This window comes from Protobothrops mucrosquamatus, unplaced genomic scaffold, assembly GCF_001527695.2.
Source record: "Protobothrops mucrosquamatus isolate PMUCROS unplaced genomic scaffold, P.Mucros_1.0 scaffold341, whole genome shotgun sequence".
NCBI lineage: Eukaryota > Metazoa > Chordata > Lepidosauria > Squamata > Viperidae > Protobothrops > Protobothrops mucrosquamatus.
The window spans coordinates 124,135-143,215 of record NW_015386678.1 but is presented as its reverse complement, the minus strand read 5'-3'; the positions used below and the strand labels follow the sequence as shown (position 1 = coordinate 143,215).

At 39.6% G+C, this 19,081-nt stretch overlaps 1 protein-coding gene across 1 annotated transcript in view; it reads right to left on the bottom strand.

Annotated features, from left to right (window-relative positions):
- Positions 1 to 18,185: 18,185 nt before the first annotated feature.
- TIPARP (TCDD inducible poly(ADP-ribose) polymerase) overlaps positions 18,186 to 19,081 on the bottom strand; it is a 31,021-nt gene continuing 30,125 nt past the window's right edge. Inside the window, exon 5 of the mRNA XM_015815392.1 lies at positions 18,186 to 18,944. Coding sequence (XP_015670878.1) covers positions 18,497 to 18,944 — 448 coding nt within the window. The 3' untranslated portion in view covers positions 18,186 to 18,496. The remainder of the gene's footprint in view (positions 18,945 to 19,081) is intronic.

The window sequence follows — 19,081 nt, the reverse complement described above, 5'->3', positions numbered from 1 at the left end:
AAAAAAACCTCCTGTGATGAAACACCCAGGACTTCAGGAAACAGATTGTTTCATTGCTTAAGTACTCTTTTGGTCAGGAAATTCATCTTTATTATAAGCTTGGCTCTCTTATTGCAAGGCTTCCATCCATTGGTACTCATCTTCCTTCAGATACTCTGGAGAATAAATCCACACCCTTTCCACTGTGATATTTCTTCAAGTATTGAAAATTTCTATCATGTCTCCCCTTAACTCTTTCTGTTTTGGGATAAACATACCAAATTCCTTTAACCATTCTTCATAAAATTTAGCCTCAGAACCCTCACCTTCTTTGTTGCTCTTCTCTGGATTTTTTTCAGTTTCTCAGCAGCCTTTGTACTGTAGTGATCAGAATGGGACACAGTATTCCAAATGACCAGTGCAGGAAAAAGTGCACTATCACTTCCCATGATCATGCTACTATACTTCTATTGATGAATTCCAAAATTGAACTGTTGTTTTGGAAATTGTGGCACACTGTTGATCTACTAAAACATTGTTCTATCCCAGCCTATTGCCGTCCTTGTTAAAGGCACAAGGACCAACCCCTGCTGATACAATAGGCTGGAAACGTTAAAACAAAACAAAATCCCTTTTATTTGGGTGACAATCCTGTCAATAAGTCCAAAACACAAACAGCAAACCTCAAGTCCAAAGGAAGGAAATAGTCCACAGGAACACGTTGCAAACAAGANCTGACTCCTGCTCCTCACACAGCTGAGCTTCATCAGAAACACGACTGGAGGGGCCAGGCTCTTCATCAAGCCGTGAGTCTTGTAATTCATCAGAGCCTCCCTCTGACCCTGATGGCCCCTCAACGGCCTCCTCCACCTCCTCCTCAGATTCCTCAGACTCAGCTGTTGGGAACACAGGCTGGCACGGAATCACAACAAACATCCAGATCCTTCTTGCAAGAACTATTGCTAAACTCGGTATCATTTTTAATTATACTTGCACATCCGGTTCTTCTTGCCTAAGTCCAGAACCTTAATTTTCTCACCACTGAACATCACTTGTTGGTTGGTGCCCACCAACCTGTTAAAACTCTATCAAAATCCATTTGAATTTTAAGCCTGCCTTCTGATACATTACCAACTTTCTTACATTTGCTCCCCCTTCCCCCCCCCAGCTTTGTATCATCTACAGATTTTATGGGCATCCATTCTATGCCCTCGTTTTAAGTCATGTATGAAGATAATGAAGATTACTTGGTCTTGGCCAGAACATTGAAGTACTCCATTATATTCTTCCCTCCATATGGGCAGTGCTTTTTTTTGTAAAAATAAAAGGTGCCGGAACTCACACATGTCATACAACTTGCCTTGCCTACCCTATAAGGTTCCATCCAAAAAAGGTGCCGGAACTCCGTTCTGGGCGTTCTATGACAAAAAAAGCCCTGCATATGGGCATAGACTCATTAAAAGCTATATGTTGGCTATGGTTGTTCAATCAATTGTGAATCTATCTGGCAGTGGAACCATCCATCACATATTGTTCCAATTTGTCAAGAACATTTGTCTACAGTCAATTTTATTAAATGCCTTATTGAAATCTAAGTACACTGCATACAGTATGTACTGTATCATTCTCTTCATCTACTATTATCAAAGAAAATAATAAGATCTTTTTGGCATGACCTGTTTTTAACAGACTCTAGTAATCACCCTGTTCAAGCCTACTGCTTAATATTTCTATAATTTTCTCAGGTGTCGATATCAAACTGATATCAGGTCAGTATTTTCCTGGGTTAAATTTATCCTCTCTTTAGATAGAACATCAGAACATTGGCTGTTCCCCAATCTGGTATGTCCTCTGTGCTCCAGGATTTGTCAACACCTTCAGTCATTTCTCAGATGACATCTGCCAGTTCCTTTAATACACCAGGATGTAAAATCCATCCAGGTCAGGATACTTGAATTCAATTAGATATTCTGTCATTGTTTCCTTATTTTAACCTGCATTTTTCTTTTGCTCCCCATTGTGGAGCTCCTGACAAATAGGACCACTTTTTCCTTGGATGAAATAACAGATGCAAGGTAACAATTAGGTAGTTCAGCCTTTTCCTTGTTGCCTGCCATCATCCTTCCAACTTCTTCACCCAGTGGGTCAACTGTTTCCTTGACTTTCATCTTGTTTCCACCTCCAAAAGCATATGGAACAAAACTAATAAACACTCAGCTTAAGATGACTCCGTACCATTAATCTTCTTACAAGCCTCTATCACTTTTACATGGTCCTATATTTTGGGGGAAATGTAGAAAGAAATGACAAGACTGAAGTACCATTTGTTACAATCAAATTAACTATTTTTGAAAATCTCCTTAGGCTTGCTTGATGCAATTGCTTGTGCGCTTTCTCCCCCCACTTTGGGACGTTCTGCAGACAGTGTTACCCAGGGCTTTTTTTGTCATAGAACGCCCAGAACAGAGTTCCGGCACCTTTTTTGGATGGAACCTTGTAGGGTAGGCAAGGCAGGTTGTATAACGTGTGTGAGTTCCAGCACCTTTTTTTTTTTTTTTTTAAGAAAAAAAGCACTGGTGTTACCTAAAAAAGCCATAGCAACCTCCCAGTTTAGCTACAAATACCACGAAATGGTTTTGTCATAACCTGTTGCTCTGACATAATTCTGTAAGATGATAAATTACCTTAGCAATAGTGGGCGGAGGTATAAAAACTCATCATTTACTGGATCTCTGTGTTCTTTGTTCTCACTTATCCGTTCTGCTGAGTTCTTTCTGTTGAAAAGATAATCAAGACCACACAGTGTCAAATATGTACACCAAAGAGTCGTGTTAAACTACATGTTCGATAGCACAGGTTGTTTTGTTCCATGATTTTTTTAAAATTATCATTCTATTTTTCAACAGTACAATCTCTTCCTTTTCCTTACCCATGGAACATAATCTTGTTGTCCACCCGTGCAACACCCTAATATGGAATTTCTCCAACAACCCTATGAACTTATTGATGGTATTAATATGATTGGAAGAAATATATGTATGTAGGAGTTTGGATATCTGAAATACATTCAGTCACTCATATTGTCCTCTACTTTAACTGGACTTAGTCCCAAGTAAGTGTGCATGTAGGACTGCAATCTATATAAAGCTTGGATCAGATTTGCTGTGTTAGCCCGCTTTTTCTTGAATACTCTAAAGAATCTGAAACACACGATTATAAAATTCCATAATTTTATAATACTAATTCTGTTTTGCAAGCCTGCTTTGGGATTATTACATTTATCATGAAAAACTGAGAATGAATACAATCAATCAATAAGTAAATAATCCTTAATTCTACTCCAAGTTCAATTTTTTTTATATTGTCAGTTGTTAGCTATTATTATGTCAGGCTTTATTTAGATAGATCAAATTAAGAACACTGCACTATTAGTAAAACAAAGTCATTGAATGTCAGAAAGTAATCATGAACCAAGGCACTTTTGTATAAATATTTCCTGTTTGCAGTAGACTGAAAATGAAATGCTTTGGGGTTGACCTAGCTGTATTATTGATACCACACTGACCTGGGTAACACATTCTTTTGTCAGGACCAGGGGATGTACACCAGAAAGCTTAAATCATGATTGGTCACAATTTAATAATCTCCTAAAACTTGATTTTGCTCTGCAGAGCATTTTTCCTCAGCAAGATGAGAATATGTGCCTGAATATCTAGCTTTTTGTAAGGAACAGAAATACTTTTTTTTTAAAAAAATGTGATTTTTATTTCTTGAACTTTCACAATCCACTTATGTGTCATTATGAACCTAGGAAAACTTTTTGTCATCAGAGCAATTGGGATATCTAAAAGAAAAAAGAAAAACATCTAACCTTTGGAACATACAGTATTCTTAATGTATTTAGAAAACGCAGATAATTAAAAGAAATAAATATTTTCTAGAGGGTAGGAATAAATCTGAGAACTTGCCAAACCCTGGAAAAAGTTGAACTGTCAGAGGATGTAAAATCTCACTGGCCCTTATAGAAGGAATGCCCTCCAGAAAGGAGAAACATGTGGAGTTTCCAGACCTTTAAAAGATGGATTGCTTTATTGAGAAGAAAGAAGATATTTTCAGGAACAATGAAAAATGCAACAGAGAAGGCTTAATCATGTGTTAGGCACATCTGCATCACGTCTGCATCATGTGGTTGTCAGGCAGATTAGAGATTAGTGAAGCAGTCCATTGCCAGTATAATCCAATTATAGGCAGAAGTTCAGAGCTGTCCCAAATTTACTAAAGAAAGCCAGTAATTGTACCAGTTTATACAGTATAGCCTTAGTTCAGCATCTTGTCCATACTCTCAAATTTTACGTTTTTTAAACAGTTTGAGTAAGTGATGCTAAAGTACTCTTCCTAAAACCCAGTGGAATTATGTTCTATGAGGGCACATAAAAACAGGAGCTAAATTGTCTTATTATAGGGCAAATCCTTTTTTGATAAATTTTCATAATACCCAGAACTATGAAATAGTCAATCATATTTGAATCTAGTGTGATATGTAAGTTCAGCCTATGTATAAAACAGTATGCCTTAAAAAACTGGAAAACTGGATAAATTCCATAAATCATAATCATTAGATACTTTACGCAAAGATGGTCATCGTCTGCTACTTGTAGAGAAAGACAAAGTAAATCCAAATTTGACCTGAAATATTTTCCTACTTGCTTGATCCCTGACTTCTCTTCTCTTCCTCTGTTAAAAGTTTAAGTGCAAGCAATTCAGGCAGGGATTTGCTCTCTTACACTTTATAATGTGCAGGACGTAGTACTGATGCTGTAAGAACAAAGGTAATAATAACAATACATCTTAATAAATGTAAGATATCAGACTGGTTCCATATTTGATTATGGAAATGACATATTTATTTGAACAGAGTTGCTTTCCTTGTTTAGCAAACACTTGAAGTTTCTGGTTTAACTTGACATTAGTCTCTATTCTCAGTTTCCTCTCTTGGTTGCCAAAAATTCAACAGAAAAAAAATGCACAAATCATTCTCTGTTTTCTCTTGCCATATCCAGAGTTGGCTCCTATAAATATAGCTCCTGATTTTGCGTATTCACTCAGCGGGAATTTGTAGAAGGAAAGAGGTGGGGGGGGGGGAGAGTCTTAGTGGCCCATCTCTTTCCTTTTAACTACAGGGAATGTGCTAGTAATTTTGCAATGTTTGTGTAAACATCCTGTCATGGCCAATGAGTTGGATATTTGCTCATGACCTTAAATTAGGCTTTCAGTTTTGGTTTCCAAAAAAGGAAAGCCCAAATACCAACCAGTTGGCATTAATCCCAGCTCCTTGACAGCTTCAGTCTCTCAGATGCTCTGGGGACCTAATCTCTGCCAAATGTATGGACAGCTCTTTAGATCTTTCCAAATTTTTCCCACAAGGCTGGAAATAGCTACTGAAGTCTGGCCCACAGTGCAGCCAGTCTCCCTTGGAGGGCTCATTCCTGACGCCTGAAAGGCTAACCTTGTAGACATCTAGCAGACCAGTCTTCTTCTACCTGGCGCCTCCCAGCTGGTTTCAGAAGATTGGAGATGAGATGAAAGCCTTGTTGTGAGGATGTGGCATACAAAAGGGTTGCCTGGGTATGCTTGTGCTGTGGTGAGACGATATATGTGGATGAGCCTTTGCTACCCCTCTCCAGGTCTTCCTCCATTCCCCCTCTTGAAAGAAGGTGAAAGAAAGGAGCAACAGAGCAGTCCTCCTTTTTTTCCCCAGGGACACAATAGATTCTTTTAAAGCCTATCTCTAGAGCAGGGGTAGTCAACCTTGGCTCTTTTATGACTCGTGGACTTCAACTCACAGAATTCCTGAGCCAGCACAGCTGGCTCAGGAATTCTGGGAGTTGAAGTCCACGAGTCATAAAAGAGCCAAGGTTGACTACCCCTGCTCTAGAGGCAGAAGACATAGTTAATTCTTTATTTTTCATTTGCATGACACTAGCTAGGTTTCAGATCATGCAGGATACTTTTGGGACTTGGGAGGCCTGTTTATGACCTGGAAATAACCTAATTGTGACCTGATTTTGATCTGGGTTTGCATACCGTTTGGCTCTTTAAGTGATTTATCAAACATGATAAGCAAATAGAGCCATTGACTGCTAGATGGGTGGTAAATGTACAGATTTATCCATGCATCTACTACTTATACATTCAGGATTGCTGAGCATTACCTCTTCCTTTTGCGAGACTTTCAGGAAATGAGCTCCCCTTGCCAGCTACCTGGTTAGGCTGATCTAACTGGCTGATGAAGAAAAGCAGGTGAAATTTCTGGGAAGTCTGTAGGGTCAGTGGGAGAGATCGGGTGGATGGAGGAAGCATCTAAAGTTCTCTTTCTTTCCAGTGCTTTGCTATAGATATGATTTCTCATTGCATTGTCGGTGAAAAATTGGTCTGCTCTTCACTGGTCAGTTTAGTTTGATCACCTTGCTAGCCAGGGAAAGTAAATAGGTCTTCTGGTACCTTTGCTGGCTGAGAATGGTGTAAGCTTAGTGACGCAAGATCTTGCACATTAATAGCAATAGGCATTATTTATACTATTTGTAGAAATTACTGTGGACCCCAGCATATTCGTGAACAACATAGGACAGTGGTGGCGAACCTATGGCACGGGTGCCAGAGGTGGCACTCAGAGCCCTCTCTGGGGGCACGCACACCATCACCCCAGTCCTAGGCCTTCAGCTGGGTTTTATAAAACCTTTTCACTTTAGTCCTCCGCCGCAGTGTGCAAAAAAAAAAAAGGTTCAATCAATCAGTCAATTTCAACTCGCGGGAAAAAAAAATCTTGCAAAGTTGGAATTGATTGATTGAACTTTTTAGTCCCACCCAGTCTGCCGTTACCACCGCAGCCACGCCCACCCAATGGGCCATGCCCAGCCAATGGGCCACACGCACCCAATGGGCCACACCCACCCGGCACCCGATAATGCATAAGTGGGTTTTGGGTTGCAGTTTGGGCACTCGGTGTCTAAAAGGTTCGCCATCACTGACATAGGAGCTGTGGTGGTGCAGTGGTTAGAATACAGTATTGCATGCTAACTCTGCCCACTGCCAGGAGTTCAATCCTGACCAGCTCAAGGTTGACTCAGCCTTCCATCCTTCCGAGGTCGGTAAAATGAGGAGCCAGATTGTTGGCGGCAATATGCTGACACTGAAAACCACTTAGAGAGTGCTGTAAAGCACTATGAAGCAATATATAGGTCTAAGTGCTATTGTTATTGCTATCTCCCATTGATGACTATCAGTCCCTTGTTCTGGTGCACTTTGAAATTTAAGTGTAGGGTTTAAAAAATTAATAGTAAGGTAGAATATTACCTAACAAACTACTGATTTTAACTTTTAAGTATGCCCTGAGCTCTTCAGGCATTCTTAGAAAATAAAGAGCTGTACCTCATTGTCTTGCTTCACATGTTTCTACTTCCCCAGAAAAAGGCAAAGTTAATTGGAGAGATGATCATAACTAATTTTTTCACCAATGTGCTTCTAGGGAATTGGTGTTCTGGAACTGGCCAGAGTAATTGTGACAACCGTTTTGCAAATGGGGAACTTGTCTAACTAACTCTGACAGAGCAGCCACAGGATCCTCTCAAAATGTCAAACACGGTCACTGTGCCCAAACAGTGGATGATGTTTGCGTTAGAGCAAGGGTCTCCAAGCTTGGCTTTAAAACTTGTGGACTTCAGCTCCCAGAATTCCCCATGCTGGCTGTAAATTCTGGGAGTTGAGGTTCACAAGTTGCCAGGTTTGGAGACTGCTGCATTAGAGTGATGTGTGAAACCAGTGTTAGTAAACAATTGGTTAGCAATCAGTAGATCTGTTTTCAATGTGCAGAAATTTTGCTTGGATTCTTGAGCAGACAGACACACCCAAATGTTTGGAGTGTGCAACTATTTTCCAATGTTAGCTTTTCCAATAAAAACATACAGGTTGCAAAGACCAATGATTAACTGCTGCAGATAGTCCCAGTTCACCCCACCAAGCATGAGGCATGTTCATCTCAGTTTGAATGCAGAAATAGAACTCAGTTGACATATTATATGAAATTGCTAATTTGATAACAGTTTGCAGAGGTGCTACATACATTCCAGAGTTGTTGATATGGAAACAACACTGTCACTTTACTGCTTTACTGTAGTATCTTCTTGTTGCTTTAAGTAATAAATAAATAAATACATGAAAGCTGAATAAATCTCAGAACAGTTTGGTAAGAGTTGGTAGGACATGTAAATTAGCTGAGTTTTAGAATAAAGCATGGGAATTGCCCATATGCTTTCAGCCTTCTATAGAGCCAGTCAGACTCAAAGAAATGCATAAGGAATTTATCAAGCCCACTACTACTAAACTCTTCTGTTGCCGACTTCCCATACCATCATTTCTCATTCTTGTAGATTCCTAAGGAAAAGCAAGCACTCAGCTCATGCATTTGTTGTTCAGCTCCCCACCCATCCTCACATCATTAGAAAGCTATGTTGGAATAACATTTGCTATCCCTCTGTCAATCCCTGTTCTGGCTTTAAACCTTCTGTTCTGACTTGTTGTACAGGGCATGTTAACCAAGTCAGAGGTTAAATCTAGTGGTTTGGCTGCCCTTCCTTTCTCTCAGCATCAGTACCCCGTAGGAAATGATGAGCTAATTAATCACAGTGATCTGGGATAACAGTATGGTGGGGAGAGATGGCTAGACACATGGAGTCAGACAGCTTTCAAAGTACTCAACAGGTAGTCCTCGACTTATAGCTATTTGTTTAGCGATCATTTGCAGTTAGAATGACACTGAAAACAATTACTTACAGCCTTCACGTGATCAAAATTCAGGTGCTTAGCAACTGGCATATACTTACAACAGTAGCAGCATCCCAGGTCATGTGCTCACTATTTGCGACCTGCCCAACTGGCTCCCAACAAGCGAAATCAATGGGGGAAGCCAGATTTGCTTAATGACCACATGATTCACTTAACAACTATGGTAATTTGCTTAAGAACCATAGCAAAGAAAAAATCATAAAATCAGGCGTATAGTCATTTAACAACCACCTGGTTAGCAGCAGAAATTCTGGTCCCAATTGTAGTTATAAGTCAGGGACTATACCTGCACTGAGATAGCTGGTCCAGAAGGAGGCTGTGGGGTTTTTCCTGCTTTTATGGGAAGTTCTTCTACAACCCTCAAATCAGGCATTAGATTGTGGCTGATATAGTTAACATAAATGGCAGAGGCTGCCTTATAAAGCAGAAGAGTTTTTGCTACTTCATTCAGCCTTCCCCAGAGTCATGGGATTTCTTTAGACAACCCTCCCAGTCCTGGCTCCCCTTAGGGCTTTGGTGGAAGAATGCTAAATTTGTGTTTTGGCTGCTTTTACAAGAAGGCTGAACTTGGATATGAAAGCTGCCTAACAGCTGAAAGGAAGGGGGGAGTTGCTTAGTGCAGATGGAGATTTTTTTTTTCCAATTCACCAACTTACATTGCATTCCAACTCCAACCCCTCTCATCCCCATGTCTGCCAACTATTAGCTCAGGTTGTTTTTAAACATACTTTAGTGCAGCGGTCCCCAACCTTTTTGGCTTTGCAGAGCTGCAGTGATGGTGGCTGTGGATGATGGTGGCAGCAGCAGGGGAGAGGGGATGGTTTCGCACATGCAACCTAATCCTGCCCATGTGCAAATAGAGCTTTGTGCACTTTCCTGCCCCTTGCTCGGCCTGGATCCCAATGGGCCATGGGCCGGTATCAGTCCACAAATGGGGGGTTGGGGACCCTGCTTTAATGTGCAGGTTCAAAGGTTGGGGGAGAGGAGTTTCCTGAATTTCTCTCTCTCTCCTCAGGTCAAAGTCCCCCTCCTCCGTCAATTACTCAGTTACTCTTGGGGGGCTGACTTGGGCTTTTGAGCTAGAGATTGGCTCAGAGACTCACAGGGGAGAGTATGCTACCCAAAATAAAATAGCCTCCTAAAACTATTCTCCAGGGAGGGGCCTGCCCATGGTGGCCATTGAATGCTGGCCCCATCCCATTCTTGGTGATCACCTGATGATGCTGACAGAGTGGTCAGCAAAAGAGGGCAGATTGTATCCATTACAATACCTGTGCTAGGATAAGAGAGAAAACTTTTTTTTAATATTGTATCAGCTAAGAATGATAATACTCTCCAAGTGTGGGCTGGGGATGGGATGAAGGCAGAAAAAAATGAATTTGCAGGGGTGTTTGAGCTATGGTTCAGTGCAAATGGGAATAGTTTTTGGTGTTCCTCTCAGCTTCCTTATATCATCTTTATTATGCAATCCTTAATCAATCACCTTTTTAGTGCCTCAGGGATTACATATTCTCCTAGCTGTCTTTATGGCTACAGAATTGCGTGGTTTTCTCTTCCAAAGACAAAGCTCAGATTCCAATTTCAGAAACACCAGATTCCTCCTCTTTTGTGCTCATTCCTGCAAGCTGAATATCAGAAATATCAGAAAAGCCTAACACGGATGTGGTAGAGAGCACGATGAATGGCTCTTCAGAAATCCCAGCTCTTTGCATTCTTCCTGTCCCCTCTCAGTTGACCAACATATTAGGAGGTGGTTGAATATGTTCAAAATGGTTGAATATGATCAAAATGCTGGAAGAAGGTGGGAGAAATGTCAGCTTTCTGCAGTTGGAACACTGCAACATTGGAGTGTTACAACTCAACAATTAGATTTCCCTGTCAATTAACTTTTTGGGGAGCAAGGTCTACAATTCAAAGCACATCATTTATTTTCTTTCAGCACTGGTTTCAATGTCAATATTAGAACTTGAAAATTACAGACCTTAGGCCAGGCTGTTGAAAAGGGGCCTCTTAATTCATAATTTTGAAGAAATTAGCACCATAAATTGCATCAGTGCTATACTGGGAAATTGCAAAAATCAACCGTTGTTAACCTGTCAGATATTCCAGCTCTCGTAAGAACAAACTCAGGCTATATCATCTAGGAAAAAAAAAGAAGGAAAATCAATTACACAGAATCAAATAAAAATATTGATGGAGTTCCACTATTTCGAGAATTTTCTCCTCACCAAGGCCAGCTCTAGAGAAAATTTGAGTTTGCTCTGGAGAAAATTTTATTGTGTATTTGGGCAAAGATGTGAGGAGGGAAAAGAAGATAGATTTATCTTTACCACTCAGCTGGAAGTTTAGCACCTGCAGAGAGAGAATTGGCTCAGAGCTTTGCACAATATGTCCCAACGTGCATGCTTCTACCCAGGAGGTCCTTCCTTATGGGTCACGTGAAGCTACAAGAATGGAAGAACAGTTTTACAGCATTCCCACACTCAGTATCGCTATACCAGCCAAAAAGTCATGCTGCCGATAATAGGTAAGGGTTACAGCGAGGATTGAAGGAATAGTTGGAATGCCAGAACTGTTTATTTAATCTGATGACTTCTACATATTAAAATGTGTTTATATTTCCTTCTGAGATAAATGCTTGCTTCCAGGAGAAATTACAAGAATTCCTATCAACCAAACACTTCAGAATGGCATTGGCACCTACTGTCATCTTTGGTTTAAAAGGCTATCCTGGACTGAGTTGGGCTAATTTGGAACTTCAGATGTAAGAAATGATTGGGAGAAAAACTGCATTTTTTTCTTTGCAAAGGAAACCTAAAAGGTATGCCAGAAGCTTGGCCAATCATTGCATAATTATTATAGTGTGCATATTAATAAGATGTGATATGACCCTTTGAGTCAGGGAGAGCAGATGTTATATTACAGCAGATTTCTGATTTTTGCTGCTGCTTTGTATCTGTCCATTTGAGCAACCTTCAACACTATACTAGATAATTCATATGTTTGCAAGATACTCCAACTGCAGCAGATTCCATGTTCCTATTATGCAGCCTAGGATTCTATTAGAAGTATCAGTGGAGGTTCTGCCTAGGTCTTATCAGAGGTTAGGACAACTTCCCTTTCAATCCTTCAACTGGCATAAGGATTAACATGTAAAACAACTAAAGAGATATTGAGGAGCAGAGACTGTCAGCAGGATCTTGTACTAATAAATCTTTCATCACTATCTTTGAAGTTCCATGAGGGTTGAGCTCAAGGTGCTTGTGCAGGAGGCTTACATAGATTAAACATTAAGAATAAGCTTGTTTAGATCCAATGTTTTACCATTGTTGAATGCATACTAGTCAGCATGGAATTCCCCTAGACTCTGATCAACAGAGACCCACTTATTCATATGCTGGCTAGGAAGGTTCCACTTTGAAATGAACCCTTCCTGGCTGGCAGTTATGATATAGTCCTTACAAGAAAGAAAGAAGAAATGAAAGACAGGACGTCCTGAGTACACATTTCAAGAATTGATAACTTTTCTCAGGCTAAGGATTTCCCACTGTCTTTTGAGAAGTGCACTGAAAGTCTGTAAAACCAGGAGAAAGATAAATGGGCAGGGCTAGGATTAAAATGAAATGTTGGTGTAATTTCACTTTAATTAAATATTGCCCATATGATTGTTATCTGGCTAAGTTCTTCTTACAAGACTGGCATCATTTCCCCACTTACATGGTCTTCTGAAGTCATCCACACTCTTTTGTGCCAAAATAAGAGTAATAAAGATGATCTTTCTATCATTCCAACACTGCAAGTTTCTAATGGGGAATTGACCTTGATTCTGAATGAAACCGGTTTTCCGAGTTTGCAAAATACATTACATTATAAACTAATCAAATAGGGTGGGTTTCCCCAACATATTAACCCACAAGATATTGATCAAGATTATTCATAACCAAGATTAGATATTGTGTTCATCCTACTGTTATCTGACTCAGTTAAAAGTATTATATGGATACAGCCTTTGCATACTTCATTTCTTTTCTTTCTTCTGTCACATTCACAATCAGTTTGATTGGATTCGGGGGGGGGGGTACATCCCACAAATACATCTAATGTTTTCATGCTCTGTAAGCCTCAGTGTGTAGCCCTGGCATATTGCAAGGAACTCAGTTCTTCTGCAAGTTTGAAATAACTGCTTCTTCAGCTGAGAAGCTGTACTTTTTGCTTTTCAAGCTCAGGTTTACACACTTTTCTTCCTCCAAAATTTCAAAAATTTTGTGATCAGGAACAGAATCAGCGGTGGGATTCAAATATGTGAACAAACGGTTCTCTGTGTGGATACCATTTCCAGAAGTCCATTCTGGGCATGGGCAACAAAAAAATTAGCTACCGGTTCTGCTGAAGTGGTGCGAACTGGCTGAATCCCACCACTGAATAGAATGATTGTCTCTGTGAAGCATATAACCCATGGAGTCTCATGGATAAGTTGCTATTTGATCCCAGTCAATTCTTGCATTTTCCTTTCATTGCTATCTATGTCCTACTGATTATTATTTTTTTAAAGTTTGACATTGTGGACAAACTCTAGCCCAGAAACATTCATAGATTTTCCTGTACTTTGTTCTAGTGGGGTTACTTTACTGCCCAGATTCCACAAATTGCTTGTTCAATAAAAAGGGTGTGTTTTTTAACAGTCCACTTAAGTTAAAATTTACCTTCAACCTTTAACCACCTTAGCTACAAGAAATATTTTCCATACCAAGGAACAGATACCACCTTTTAAAAAAAACCTCTGCGAAAATCACGTCCTGTGAACATTGAAAAACAACCATGAAAGTTAAATGTTTCCTTTTCTAGGCATAGGTAGAGTGTGTGGAGAAATGAAGATAAGAATCGTTACAGATGGTGGTTCATCCATCTATCACACAATCTGCTTTCTGTACAAAGGAAATGGAGGCCTATCATTTGGGCAAAGCAAAGCACAGTGTAGTGAACTGAAAAGAAAAGCAATAAAATAGAAGCCAGGTGTTCTGTGATAAGTGCTGCTGAACACGCATCTGTGGTTTTCTCAGAAAAAATCATTGCAAACAAATGTCCCCAATATTCAGGAACAAATACTATCTTTAGATAAAAAGCCCATTAACAACAACAAAAGTGGCAATAATTCCAAATGGGGATTGCTTTTGGCAAGGTAACTTGAAACCCTCCAAATGTTTCAGATAACAGCTGCCATAATTCCTTATCATTGGCCATGTTAGTTGCATTAGATGGAGATGAAATTGAGAACAAGTGAAGGGTACTGTTACATTGCTTATCCCTGGCATGTGGGAAAGGAGACTATTTTGTTCTATTTTATCTGTAATTTACACTACTGCCCAATTCACACAAATAGGGAAGCCATGGTCTAGGTCACGGGTGTCAAACTCGGCGTGTCATGTGATGTGTCGCGACATATGACTTTTTTCACATTGCCGGAGCTGGGGTGGTGCGGTCTCCACATGATGCAACCAGCCCGCGGACCGGCAGTTTGATACCCCTGGTCTAGGTGATAACACAGAGATAATGCAGTCTAAGTCGATCCAACAGCAAACTATGATGACAATATCATAGCAAGAACAAGAGTACTTGGACTTATATACCACCCCATAATGCTTTACAGCAGTCTCTGGACAGTTTACAATGTCAGCTTATTGCCCCCAACAATCTGGATCCTCATTTTACCGACCTCATAAGGATGGAAGGCTGAGTCAATTTTGAGTCCCGTCAGGATTGAATTCTAGGCTGTGGGCAGATTTGCCTGAAATACTGCATTCTAACCACTGCGCCACCAGGTGCAATGGTTAGAAGGCAGTATATATATTGTACAAATGCTGCCATTATGTACTCACATGTGCTCTCATTCCAACATATGATGCAGATACTTAAGTCATGACATTTGCATGATACGGTCATACATTTTAACATCTGGAAGTTTGTATGCCTGTGAATCCATCCTTTTGAATTTTGTCTGCTGTACCTGTGCTTAATATGTTACTGTTTGATTAGGCCCCTATACCTTTCTTGCTGAAACCAAAAAGATGATGGAGGCCTTACTAGAGGTTGTGATGTATACATTTCAGTTGATTCCCTTAAGAATTCATCTCCATGAGTAGCAGAAAGCATAACATGGCACAGCCCCTGCTAGCATTCAGTTCCGCATGATCCTCAATATCAAAAATCTATTGCTCTCCTCCAGAGAGTGATTTGCATGGGAAAACATTTAAGCATGTGATCCTGCAGCAGCAGCCTAAAGCGATAGGAATCCAACAAGAGTTGTACTATTGTATGCTGCTTGGCTCTTAAGAAGCTAAGCCAGAGAATAAGATAGATGTCTAGGGTATAAAGGAGCCATCTGTTGTACGTCCTAATGCCAACCTGGATGTTGCCATTACTGGGAAGGCAGCCTGGGTGGAATCCTCATTTCAGATCTCTGTATGCCACTGAAAAGTCTCATCTGATCCCTGCTAATCCCAGTTCAATGAGTGGGAACAGTACAATTAAACTAGGGCCCCCATTCTCCTTTCATTAGTATTTCCTGAACTCTTGAAACAGCTTAGTTTTGCAGTGAAAAGTATGCAGGCATGCAGTCGGGACAGCTGAAATACAATTTCCTCCCCCCCCCATCAATTTCTTCATGTCTTATTAAGAATGCAGGTTGTAATATAAGTTTATATTGGGGATATAAGTATAATGCATATTTTATGTAGTGTAACCTACCCAGAGATTTTCAGATAGGTGGATGTAGGATTATAGTATTCAAATAAATAACAAATAAACATTTGGACAATGTAAATGTAAAGCAAGCAAGACAATCATGGTCTTTTGACAATGAAGAATAATTCTCTATAGTACTATACTTGCTTATTTGCGAGTTTGAATATTGAATAAACCTAATCATCGTTTATTTGCAAGCATGATAAAATGAACCATGGTTAGGTATGTTGTAGGATTGCAGCCACAATAAATATTGTGAACTCCAAACTTTGACTGGGTGGGGCAAGCATTACTTCTCACTTCTGAACAAACGGAAAACACCTGGCCCATGTTAGCATTATTTTAGCCTGCTTCAGTGATTATAGTCGAGAAGTGAAGACTATGCCACGTCGACATATGACTGGCAGCTGGCTTGCCCTTCATTTTAAAATCAATCTCATATATATATATATATATTATTATTTTAGAAAAAAGATATAAAAAAATCTATACATAAGACAAGGAATTCCATTCAGAAATTAGCAAGGCAGAAATTAGAAAGGAATTTTAAAATGTGATATACATAGTTTCCTTAACAACTATGAATACCATAATGCTCACAATGAGTTCTCAAGTAGGTAGAAATAAGCAACTTTGGTACATAAGTGTGCATTTATCATCTCATTAAAAAAAAGAGTGACATTTGGTTCTATTTAATATAATGGATATTTTTTCTCTCTCTCTTGCTCTTGAAAATGCCATGACCTGCCACTGTGATCCAATAAATGCTGAGGATGGCCAGAGTCATGTTAACTATGGAATTTAATTCCATGAAATATAGTGAAAAGATCAGGTGAGAAGACAATGTGTCAAACTTGGAATTTTGAGAGCAAGCTAATTTTCACAACACGGCTGTTGGGGGGAGAAGGGTTGTCTAACCACAATGATGGCTATCACAAAACCCTCTTTGTCAAATTATTCTATTTATTCACCTCATTTTCTAACATCCAATTTACCTTTGACTTCTAGCAAGGGACAACTTCAAACAGCACTGGGCTGCTTCCTGCACTTATTTATTGTTCAGGGGGCTATTTCTGACTACAAATAATTGGACCTAAGTAACACTAGAGACATTCTTTAAAAATATAGCTGTTGCCAAATGCTGGCTCCTTGCAGTTTGTGAGATTTTCCTTTCATCATTTAAAGGTTAAAGGTCCAGGGCTTACCTTGAGTTCCAAGAATGGAATTTCGTTTTGCACGGATAAGCTTTAGTATTTTGTACCAACTTATCTAAAATGTAGGCCTTTCTTTTTCAGACCCCTTTTCAATGCATCTTGGCAAACCCCTACACCTTAACACCTGCATGCCAAAGAAGCGGGATTAATCCATGAAACATTACAGTTGCAACTGAATAATTTAGGGCACAGCTGGAAATGCATTACCCAAGTAGGCAAGGGAGAGGTTTTGGCAATCTCAATGCAGCTATCCTCTTTCATTGTGAAAAGCCGGATAACATTCTAGATAACACAGGAAGAGTAGCTTGACAAAATATTGGGGGAGAAAGGAAAATCAGAACAATTAAAAAAAAAAAGTTAAAACACACAAGGGCATCAGCTTCTGGATAAAAAAATAAATGAATTGGCTGAATTTGGAGCTTAAGCCACATGGGATCTTTTTTCCTTCATCTCAATTCTGTTCTTTTATATTCATATTCTTATAGGATACTGTCTGTCATGGTGCAAAAGTTTCAATCCAGCATAGATTCAGTTGAGCAAAATGCATATAGTTTATGCTTTTCAGAGACCAAACACTTTTTCCTGTGAATATATGCATGTACACACACACACACACACACACACACCATCTGCTGCTTTCCAGTAGATACTAAAACAATGATTGTTGCTTGTGCATAGACTCACCCTTACTTCTTAATTAGGGCCATTACGAACTGGTGAAATTAGCAGAAAGATATGGATATGACATGTAAGCAAGGCGTGCAACTTGTTTCCACATGGACTCACTGTCAAGCAAGCTGCTATCCAATGAACTTGAAATTAGGTTTACATCTCACACATGATTTTATGTGTTCCCATTCAAAAACCTCCATGGTCCTAAAGGATTTTTTTTTGTGAAAAGAAAAACAGGAAAACAAACCCTTTCTAAGTATAAATCAACTGTATCATCTCCCCAAGAATGTCATTTTGTTGTCTTTATCTCTTAGCCATCTCTTCTCATTCATGAAAACCCCAACTGTTGAACACTTAAGATAGAGGGAAAGGAGCCATGAGAAAATGAAGTGTGTGTATGAACCAGTTGGCTTTCCCTTCCTGATATTAGTCTGTTTTCTGTAGGAGGAACTGAATCCCCAACCTTGTTCTTTTTTGGGAAGCAGATAATGTATTGCACTTGGGCAGATTGTCAGTAGATACCTGTACAGGTGCAGAGCTGTGAAGTAGCCACACCTGTTCTCGAGATACAATTCAAAAGTGAAGCATTTCACAGTAAAGGATCAAATTCCTCCAAAAGCCCAAGAAAGAGGACAGATAAGAAGTTCTGACAACTTCAGAACAGCAAGCATTCAAGACAGACAAATTACAAGTTTTCAAGATATTACTGGATCACACTATTAAGTTTTTAAAACATTAAATTTACTAACATAAATAGTGTTTATAACAAAAGGCACAGTTTTTTCTTCTTAGCTATAAACAATGGAAAATATTTACAATTTGCACAATTGGTCTTTTCAGGATTATTTTTCCTTTTTTTTGTTTGTTTGTTAAAAAGGTTATTTTTTCCCTCCCTGTTCCTCAATACCTTTATTAAAACCTCCAAAACTGGATTCCTTCCAAAACTGAATTTCTTCTCCCCCCTAAAAAGGGGTCCATTCTACAAACAGCAGATTAAAGTCCATTAACAACAATAATTTACCAATGGAAATTATTTCGCTCTGACTTTCTCAGATGATAACAGTGTTACTAACTTCTTCATACTGGATAACAAAATAAGGGTAACTCTGGTCATCGTTAAAAATGACAAAAATCTGTGGTTCAAAGTAGTTGTCCACACAGGAATCATACAGATCACTGGTGATGCTGGCAGGGTTCACAGGTGGAGGTCTTCTCATGGTGTGGTTCCCTACTGTGTACTTTCCGGTCAGTACTTTTGCCAAAAACATGTAGTGGATCCCTTTGGGTGACCGCTTGGAGAAATTATGGGAGTAGCTGGCTTTCCGAGCAAAGTAGCTGCCTTGCCCGAACATGGTGGCGTGTTTCCCACATACCCGAGGGTCAAAGTTGTGCTTGCAGATACCATCTACCACGTCTTGGGAGGTCCCATGGAACAAATGTCTTTCATTCATAATCTTGTCTAACCCAGTCATTTTTTTAGACATGTATTCTTTTTTCCTGGAAATGAAATACAGACACATATATAGGTATATCTTTTCAAATTCCTAAATGTTAAAGGTCTGCCTAATGCAGTGGTTCTCAACCTTTTTAATGCCGCAACCCCCCAACCGGTCGTAAGTCGAGGACTAAACCGG